At 37.8% G+C, this 9,796-nt stretch overlaps 1 protein-coding gene across 1 annotated transcript in view; it reads right to left on the bottom strand.

Moving 5' to 3' along the window:
- Positions 1 to 1,737: 1,737 nt before the first annotated feature.
- KCNK3 (potassium two pore domain channel subfamily K member 3) overlaps positions 1,738 to 9,796 on the bottom strand; it is a 103,650-nt gene continuing 95,591 nt past the window's right edge. The window contains exon 2 of the mRNA XM_063441966.1: positions 1,738 to 4,252. Coding sequence (XP_063298036.1) covers positions 3,399 to 4,252 — 854 coding nt within the window. The 3' untranslated portion in view covers positions 1,738 to 3,398. The remainder of the gene's footprint in view (positions 4,253 to 9,796) is intronic.

The following is a 9,796-nucleotide window of genomic DNA, read 5'->3' as shown; positions in this document are numbered from 1 at the left end:
AATTGCCTCTATGTCTTCTCAACATACCCCAGCGCTATATTATCATATCACTAATTCACCCCTCATTTGGATAATATCCCCATTTCTACCTGTCATTTCCTCATCTCTCTTTTTAGTATCAATATAGATGTAATTAATAAATTTAAAACATTTTACAGGAAGACTTATTTTGTTCATTCTCATGTCTACCATGACCAATACAGAAGATACAGGGTTATATACATTCTATGAATACAAATACAATGCATTTACAATATGTAATTATACATTGAGTCAAGCTACGTCTTAATTGAAGATGAATGTTTCTAGGAGATACGGAGATGTGGATTATTGAATCTTGCACTTTGTTTGCCAACATCAGCAGGAGGTAGCTGCTTGGCTCGCCTTATTTATGCAGCGAGGGAAGGAAAGTCAGGTGCTAGCAGAAGAACAGAGGACACCGGTGGTGGAAGTCGCTGGTGAGGACATGCTGCTTGGGTAGTGTAGGCGTTGATGTGGTTATGAACCAGAAAAGAATGTATCTTGATTCATGTGTTAGCCAGTTTAGTTCTTTTAAATATCATAATTATAGGTACTGTAATTCCACTGATGAACACAGTGACTTGGTATATTAAACAGAGTGTTTAATATACCAAGTTTAGTGAAATAGATATTTTCCTTACCCATTACTTTTTTTATATTTGAAATACTCTGAGTTTTAACATGTTTTTATAGGGGAAAGTGGGGTAAAATGAGGAAGAACAATCCATAAATATAGGGATGCTTCAGAGAAAATCTATGAGGTATGTGGGGGTGGGGGGATCACTAAACAGGTGGACAGGACACAGGACAGAGCTGAAGCCATAACAGAACAACCTCAGAGAAGAAACAATAGTTCAATAATGTTGGATTCAGGGTTCCACCACTGACCTGAAGAGAGACTGAAAAAATAGCCGAGGTTTGATGGAAGAATCGACCTTTCTCCATTAGGTCCTCTCCTTACCGCAATCTCACAACCTGTCTCCAATGTTTGCTACATTACTGTCTACCTTCCTTTCTAACAAATAGCATATCATATAATTTATATAAATACTACGGGCTGGAATCTCTTGAAAAATGGTTTACTTTGCTTGCTGTATAGCATTTCCTCCATTGAAGTCTAGGGGAAAATTGCTATTCAATAAGCAGAGTAAACCCTTACTTAGAGAAACCAGCCCTAGGTATCTGTATCTCATTATATATGCATGTCACCTTTATGTAATTACCCAATACCCTTTGTAATGTTAGCTTATTTGGGCGGGGTCCGTGTCACCTGTAGGCCGTACATGTTCTGTTAGAATTGAATCATATGTTTTGTTTACCGGCCAACCTCGTCTTGATATATTGATAATAACAAAGGTAATCACAGGTAATAGGTCATACAGGTAATAAATTCAATTGTGAGACTTCAAAAAAAGGTATAAATTAAACAAAACAAAAAAAGATTTGCATGGCTTACAATGGCCATTCTTTTGATGCTTTAATTTAGGGCAAAATTCTCTTAGTAGAACATTGATTTACACTGCGTACTGAATAGCAATTCTTCCATTGAGGTATTTGGGAAAATTAGCATTCAGTAAGCTCAGTAAACCCTCTCTCTGCAAAATAATCCACCCTTTAATGTCCACCTTGTAGGAAATGTCTAGTAATGAGATCATCTGACATTAATGACACAATGTATGAGTTTAAAGTATCATGGTCACAACCTGAACAAAATGCTAGCTATGAATTGTTTATTTTAATTAGAAAATACCAAACAATTTATTTTATAATTTACAGTCAGAACGTCCCATGTAAATTAAATTAACCTGTGCCATGTATATAGGTTCCATCAAACTGCATGCATGCTCACGGCACTAGATGGTACGCCCAGGTGTGCACACAGTGAAATGGCCTTTCTCAGGAGATACCCAAGCGTGAACGAGCTCACCTGGGGAATCATGCGGTGATAACGTTTCCCGGAAGTATGTTTCATAATTACCCACACTGCACTACTCACTCCAGTAAGAACAATGTAGCGTTTACTGGGAATGTGGAGTCCCGGGGACAAGACAATTCCTCTTTTAAAAAAAGATTAAAACAATCTTCTGGTTTTGATTAAATGTTTCAATTCAAATCAGCTTAAGGTGCAAAATAGAAATATAAATTTACGAAATCTATTTCAATTCATCTAGGTTAAAGTGCAAAGCATAGTTTCAACTGTAAATGGTTAGCAAATCGAAGACGTTTTGATGATATCATACAAAAGTCAAAACTTCAATTCTTCTCCTGATTAACATAAGTACGATCATTTTTCATTCAGCTCAAATTCAGCAGACATGTTTAAAGTGTTTTGTTTATCAGTGTCAACCATCTGAATAAATTACAGGATCGTGTTAAATAGACAGTGTTTTTACAGCTTATGAGGATGCAACAAAACAAATGGACAATATTTTAGGTGAGGATGTAAATAAGGAATCAAACTAGAACATAGAGGTCCGATTGGTAAGTCTACACTTGTTGGTTGAACAAGTCTATATTTGCATGACTCATCTACAATCTATAGTAGCCTAGCCTAGTAGGCTAGAAATGAATAATGGGACATGAAGTTTCGCAAAAGATGCAGAACATGGAATTGTGGGGGCAGCATGTTAGGAATTCTACCTGTAGTTAACACCCCAACAGGACAGCAAAGCATCGTGAAAGCTACCTTGCCCATTGTAGTTGAAACAACATAATATCAGAGGTAAGGAGTTCTCGGAACTCCATATGTTTTGGACTACATTTCCCTTGATGCATTGCCAGCATTATAGCTGTAACAGCATTATAGGATATGTAGTCCACAACATATGAAGTGACAAAGGTTGTTTACCCCTGTACTATACGAACATATAGCATGTAACAGGCAAACACTATACTAGAGGATGGTTAGAACAGATGATAACGATTTAGAAACAAATTAGTTAGGAAAATGATTTATAATACAAAAATAAATTAGCACTGGAATTAAGTCAGTGAGTAATTGCATATAATCTAACAACAAACAGGTTCTAAAAGGTTATTAGCATTTACGCTAGCTTTGGTAGCAGGCAACAGCAGCTCGTGTCATAAACCCCCAATCCCCTGAATATACTGGCTTATCGAAGACCTCTTTCCAGCTCACAGATGCTTTATTTTACTTGTCAACATATGGGAAATATCTGCTTTCTCTTTTACAAACAGTTGGTTAACATATCTGTAGAAAAAATGACATACAGATCATGATGAATTATGAAATAGACAGTGAAATTGGCTTTTTTTTGTGGAAAAATTTGATGCTAATTCTAGGTATATGTACAGTAAATCTGCTATATATAACAATTAGGTTTCAGTAGTTTATTGTAAAACTTTTTTTTTTTTAATCACACAGAGCTTCTCCTCTTCATGAGTCCTCGATATGCAGAAAGACTATGGAGTCCTGTAGATACAGAGCTGATGGCTGAATGTTGTGTGTTACAAATGCATCCATTGGATGCTGTGCCCATATATCTTCCAGGGGAGGGATGGCTTTGCTCAACACATGTGTCTGAGGTGGATAAGTCCCGAGGTATTATCATCGGGATAGAGTATTGTAATTTTTCCCTGCTTTTATACCACAAACAAGAGCACATGGACTGGAAATGAAGAACCTCGGCGTATACATTTCGAAATCCACCAGCGGAGGAGCTTGTGTCTGTTGTGTGAATACTAGAATGACCGTTTCGAGTAAGCAGAGCACGATGTTCAGCATCTCTTTTCTCATCTTCTGCATTCATAGTCATAAACCGTAAAACAACCAAGTTAAGGAAAGCTCCAATGACCGTGAGCCCTGCTAGTATGTAGACAAAGCTAAAGGTAACATACTGAGGGTTTTTTTGGAGAGCTGCATCCTTCTGCAGTGCAACATAGTCTCCAAATCCGATAGTGGTGAGTGTGATGAAGCAATAGTAATAGGCCTGGAAAAAGGTCCACTGTTCATAATACGAAAAAGCAGCAGCTCCAATGCACAAGGTGCTAATGCACGAGAAGAATCCAATAGTGACCATATTGGCCATAGATACCTCAGCTCTCCTCATGCCAAGGCACTTCTTTATACGATGAAGAAGATACTTAACGAGGGTATTTATCCTCTCGCCCAGGCTTTGAAACATGACCAGGGTCAATGGGATTCCCAGGAGAGCATAAAACATACAGAAGACCTTCCCTCCGTCAGTGCTTGGAGCAGCATGTCCATAGCCTAGAATAACAAACAAACAAAAAAAGCAATTACACACCGAGTAATGAAATTCAATATATAACAAAATCAGGTTTGTTCAACTGACATTGTGAAGATATTAAAAACAATGGTATCCAGCCCAATATTACAAGAGAAGGAGTCACAGAAATTCTTATTTTTTAATTGTAATAGAACAATTAAACTATTATCTCATGTATTTTTTTTAAAATTAAAAGATGGACTGTAGATTTTAATTGACATACATTGTTCTATGATACACTGTTGAATACCTTGATTTTGCTTTCATATTTGAAAGCATTGTGATTGGCTGAGACCAACACTTCTGATAATGTCAGCCAAATAGGCAGATCAGGATCGGAGTCTGCAGTAGCAGACTGGAATAAAGGTAAGATTTTACTATATTTAGGAGGTGATGGGGACCAGAGGGGCTAGATGGTGTTTTTAACACCATAGGATCAGGAATACATGTTTGTGTTGTGACACTAAAGTGTTCCTTTAATATAAGTTCCACATGCCTGTCAGCCTCACCATTCACGTACCACCCCAGAGCAAGTGAAATATATAGATGTTCTAATTACTGTGGCTGGGTGGCCGCTCTTTGATTATCATGAACGTTTATTCATTAAACAATCTGTTGGGGAAAGTTTATAACCAATTAGCAGCACTTGGGTTACAATACGAAAGTTATTAAAAAAAAATGTATCCAATCTGGCAGAGTTGGACATTTGTTTCCAAATTTTCAATTAAAGGCTTTAATTATAAATGTCAGTTCTCAATTCACCACAACTCACTGCATATTGAATAGAAACATTGACGTGATATGGTTTTATCTTTTGAACACAGTATTTAATGATACGCTAGGTTTGACTGATTGAAATTACACTGAAACAAAGAAGGTCTAGCTAAAACAAAACATTTTTGGAATAATGTAGTACCGTAGAAAGCCAACATTATCCTGACAGGTATACGAAAAATCCCCCGTGACACAACGCACTTTCACTTGACTCAGAACAAAATGTCACCTATGATCACCGCAGTCATGCATTCATTGTCCTACTTTAGTTATTAAAGATTTCCAGGCCAATACTGTGGTGACAGGGAATAGATATTTTGACGTTAATACCCAAAGGATGTGTTCTTTAATTACTTTTAATTCATGCGTGACCTTTCCTGACAACATTTCTGTTGGAGACACCTTTGAAATTTAATATATGTTAACAATAATTTTTGTCTTCTAGTAGAATTTTGAAGAGATAATGGTTGTGCTAATTGTTCTTATAAAGGGATGTACACACAGGGAAGATTGATGGTGTGTTAGCTCTGTCGATACCTGGTGGGATTGCACAACTGGTGGTTTTAGTATAGTCATGACTAATGGAGCTGCACATGTGTTTGTGTGATGCGACTTCGTGTCTGAAAGCTTTATGTCTAAATTATTTACGCTATTTATAAAGATGTAATCTAAATGCTACATATTTACAACATTGTATATCTCATTTGCAATATTTATGCAATATAGCCAACTGAAATGTGTTCATAACTTATATCAGATTAATAATATACATAGATACATACAGAACCATCATGTTTATATCATACACCAAATGGTCTCACCGTCTCAATAACTAGACAGTTAAATTCTCAATGAGTCACATAATGCTTTTTGGGGGACATCCATGGGACAAATCGTAGACCAGCCAGCTGATTCTTGTCCCTCTAAATCCATCCAGTTTTCTACTGTGAGTAATGAAGTTTTAGTGTGGTGTAAAACAATGAGCAATAAATATTATTGGTTGTAGCGGCTCATACCCTCTCCTTGCAGAGTTTATATTATATATATAATTTGTAAACTTGACATGCAATACTATTACTGCTGTTTAATATAATTCACAATCATACTTTTAATAACTATTAAAACCAATATCAATAAAAATACAATGTATAAATCTAGTTATTAAACCGGAGGTAACAAATTCATAGTAATTAAATGGCATGATCACATTTTTTGACTTGTACATTTTATTTAGTTTTTAAATCATATTCAAAGCAAAACGTATAGTAACAGAGATCCCAAATTACAGCTATACGTGAAATAATGGTTATATTGCTGAGCAGAGTGGTCACATAAAGAAAGGAGTGCTAACTGCATGAAATCAGGCTTTTCTCAAAACTATACTTTACCCAGTCTAAGGAACAATGTATTATATGGAACTCAAGAGGAATCAAAAGAACAGCAGTGGGTTTGTTACGTTGGGGGAAAAGAAAAATTACGAATGTGGGGACATCTTTATTCAATTCGCTACCAATATCAGTCCGTGTCACCCTCGATAACTAACCTTATTGGGGTTTGTAGTATATCTTATAAGTTTAGTATGATTTTTTAACATTTGCTATTGCATCATATTTGGGAATTGGAGTTATCATTTTCTCCTGCACACCACTTGTTATTGTTTTCCAATATAATCCTTCCACAACTCATTTGCTTCTCACGTCGCCCTCCCAGTCTGTGGCTGCTCCAAGGCCATTATCTCTTAAGTGAAATTCAGTGAGATTTGAGAAATTAATTCTGTTAATGTTGGCATGTTGATATTTTTCCATTTTCTAGCAATTAATAAGATAGCTGCAATTAGAATTTGGAATGTTGTTTTCCGAATTAGTATGGATAAGTCTTCAGAAAAGCCCTGTGACTGCAGAGATCAGCTACCTTCTTCCTATAAGACCTTATTGGGTGGCAGTTCCACCAGATATGGAGTATAGTACCCACCTCCATGTGGCATCTCAAACATAGATTCCGTGAGATAGGAAACTGTTTGAATTGTTATAATATTGTTTTGAAATTGTTTTGTGTTTTTTTAATGAAAAGTTTGAATAGGAAATATGCGTTGTTAGTTTTGCTGGTAATAAATACCATCAGACCTTTCAAGTTGTTTCTAAGTGTGTAACACACGGTGTGAGTCCCTTATGGGTGTTGCATGCATGTAACCATTTGGTGGGTTCAAGTGTGTAACCCAGGTCTTTATGCCAAGCCTGGACAAACCCCCATTTGGGAGATGGCGACTGTTTACCATAATGTAGAATAGTGGGAACAGTTTTGTCGGTGGGATGCTTTATAGATGCATCTTTTCCCCAAATGTCTTCCGTATTAATTCCTAGGTGTATGTATATATACCCTAAAATAGTTTTATGTTGGAGATGTGTGGTGGATTACAGCTCTATTACTGCCAGAGAGTCCCTTTTCCTCAGTGTTATACCTACCCCGAGTAGTAGTGTGTATAGCTGTTATAGCTTTCCCCCCATACATTAGTCGAGACTTAATGTTGGGACTAGATCTGATTTTATTAGTACTTGCATGGTCATTTATACACTGACACCGAGCATGGCGACCCTATTCAACAACAGGAAGTGATTGTTCCATTTAGTTCATCCCCCCCCCCCCCCCCCCCTCCAAAAAAGTTCTCTTCTTGCTGGCCGAGAAGTGGGGGGAAATGGGGGTGGAATTTGGCCGGTAGGTGGGATTAGCCGAGATTGGGCAGGAGCACCAGAGGTGTTGTAGGTAAGTTGCGGCTCTCTGGACTCCCGGTTGATTGTCTTGGAGGGGCAGGTGATAAGAGCCAGAGCAGTGAACACAGTCACTTGGGGAAAACATAGGGGATAACAACAGGAATACATATGGTGACTAGGGTTATTTGTCACAGTATTAAATGCCCTTTGTAGATCAGGAAATGTCATCATGGTCCCTGTATGGATCAGATGATGAATGTGTATCATTCCACACTCGGCCAAAAAAATAAATTTAATTATGGATTATTTCTGTGAATCGCATGTGGTGTTGCTAATGACCAAGGGCAGTATCCACATAACTTTTGGCAGAATTAGTCCCACATGGATAGTAGTAATTGGGTTGTGGGGCATGTGGGGGGGGGGGGGGGATATCTAGCTAGCTTAGGTAACCAGAACAGATATTTAATATTTGGGCATTGCACCAAGATAAATTCATGATGGTCTCATTGAGGAGTATAATCTATGGAAAGAGGGCTTACTATATTGGAGAGCTGGACAGCATGAAAGTACTCTCCAATCTCTGGAAAGTCTAGGTAGCCCTCTGCAACTAGTCGTGTTAAAACTTGTGCTGCTATTCTGTTTTTTTATTCTCCTAAATAAATCTAGAGAAAAGGGGATTATTATTTTGATGTTTACTCTTGTGGTATCAGAGTTATGGGTCTGAACTAGGTGTAGTCATAGAGAGGATATTGGTACCATTGTATGTTCCTGGATACAAGAAGTTTCACAGGAAAGCCCCAGAGATATGGGACTTGATTTTTTTTCCGAGAGTCTCCATGGTCTCCAAGGCCTTGCATTGGAACAAGGTCTCTGCTGACAGATTGCAAAGATTCTGAGGTTATTTATTTCGATTCCATTTTGGATTCCACATGGCCACATTGCCCAAAACTTGCAATTCCTTATGGATTTCCCCCATCGCTTTTTGTAGTGTAGATTGTAGTGTGTATGGCAAAGTCCAGTGTAGATTGTAATACGGCTTGTGTGACCAACTGTCCATCAGCAGTTAGCGGGCTAGATGCTAGCTCTCCTTCTCTGTCTTCCTACACTACGTCTTGGGTCTGCAGCGTGTTCTATTGCCCTTGAGATTGCAGGACTGCAAAAAAGGCATACTTCTCCCGATTTCTGCCAACTACTTTTCCTGGTGCTGTGCCATTTGTTAGAAGGTAAGTATGGGCTATTATTAGTTGATATGCTGCAAAATTCAGTCGATTTTGCGCCTTCTCTGGTAGAGTGTCTGCTTAACACCACCATCCAGCTCGAGTCCCGGCTATGCCACCAACACAATCATATTTGATAAATGTTATTTATTACATTAAATAAGATCTAAAAACTTCCCAACGATAAGGGGTTCTGAAATCTCATTCGGTTTTTAGGTGTGAATGCTGCCAGCAGGATACCGATCTATTTGGCGTGCGTATTGTCTGTTTCGCTATCGTATTTTACAGCTAAAAGGCGCTTGACATTTTATCAATATTCTCCTGGGTCTGCGAGGCTCAGAGCAATAATGCTGACTCAGACACACGGAGTGACTAAGGTGATCATTGCACACAGCGTTACATAGGAAACATTCTTACAAAACAACCTGACAGCATAAAATACAGACACACTGTATGGACGTACAACTCCTATAATGCACTCTCTCACTTGCTGCTGGCAGAGTCTAACATCATCTAGGAGACATGTATCCGCACTTTCTTTTTACTGAATGACAAAAGGTCATGTATTTTGTTTACAGAAAACTTTCCAAATTTGAGTCATTTTTACTTTTATTAGCACAAAATTAGCTTTTCTCAGCATTCTCACATAATATGTCTCATTATTTCTCATTGACATTTGCCCATTACATTGGCATCAGTCGAAGTGCTGGCTTCTTCTTTGCTGTCACTGTTAATAAATTAACTCATAGTATTGAGAGATTATTCCCCAACATGGGAATTCAAGGTTAATTCAAAGTGAACTTCAAATATAAAGCCAAAGTAGCCA

The sequence above is a fragment of the Pelobates fuscus genome, chromosome 2, assembly GCF_036172605.1.
Source record: "Pelobates fuscus isolate aPelFus1 chromosome 2, aPelFus1.pri, whole genome shotgun sequence".
Classification (NCBI taxonomy): domain Eukaryota; kingdom Metazoa; phylum Chordata; class Amphibia; order Anura; family Pelobatidae; genus Pelobates; species Pelobates fuscus.
This window is presented reverse-complemented; position numbering and strand designations above follow the sequence as displayed.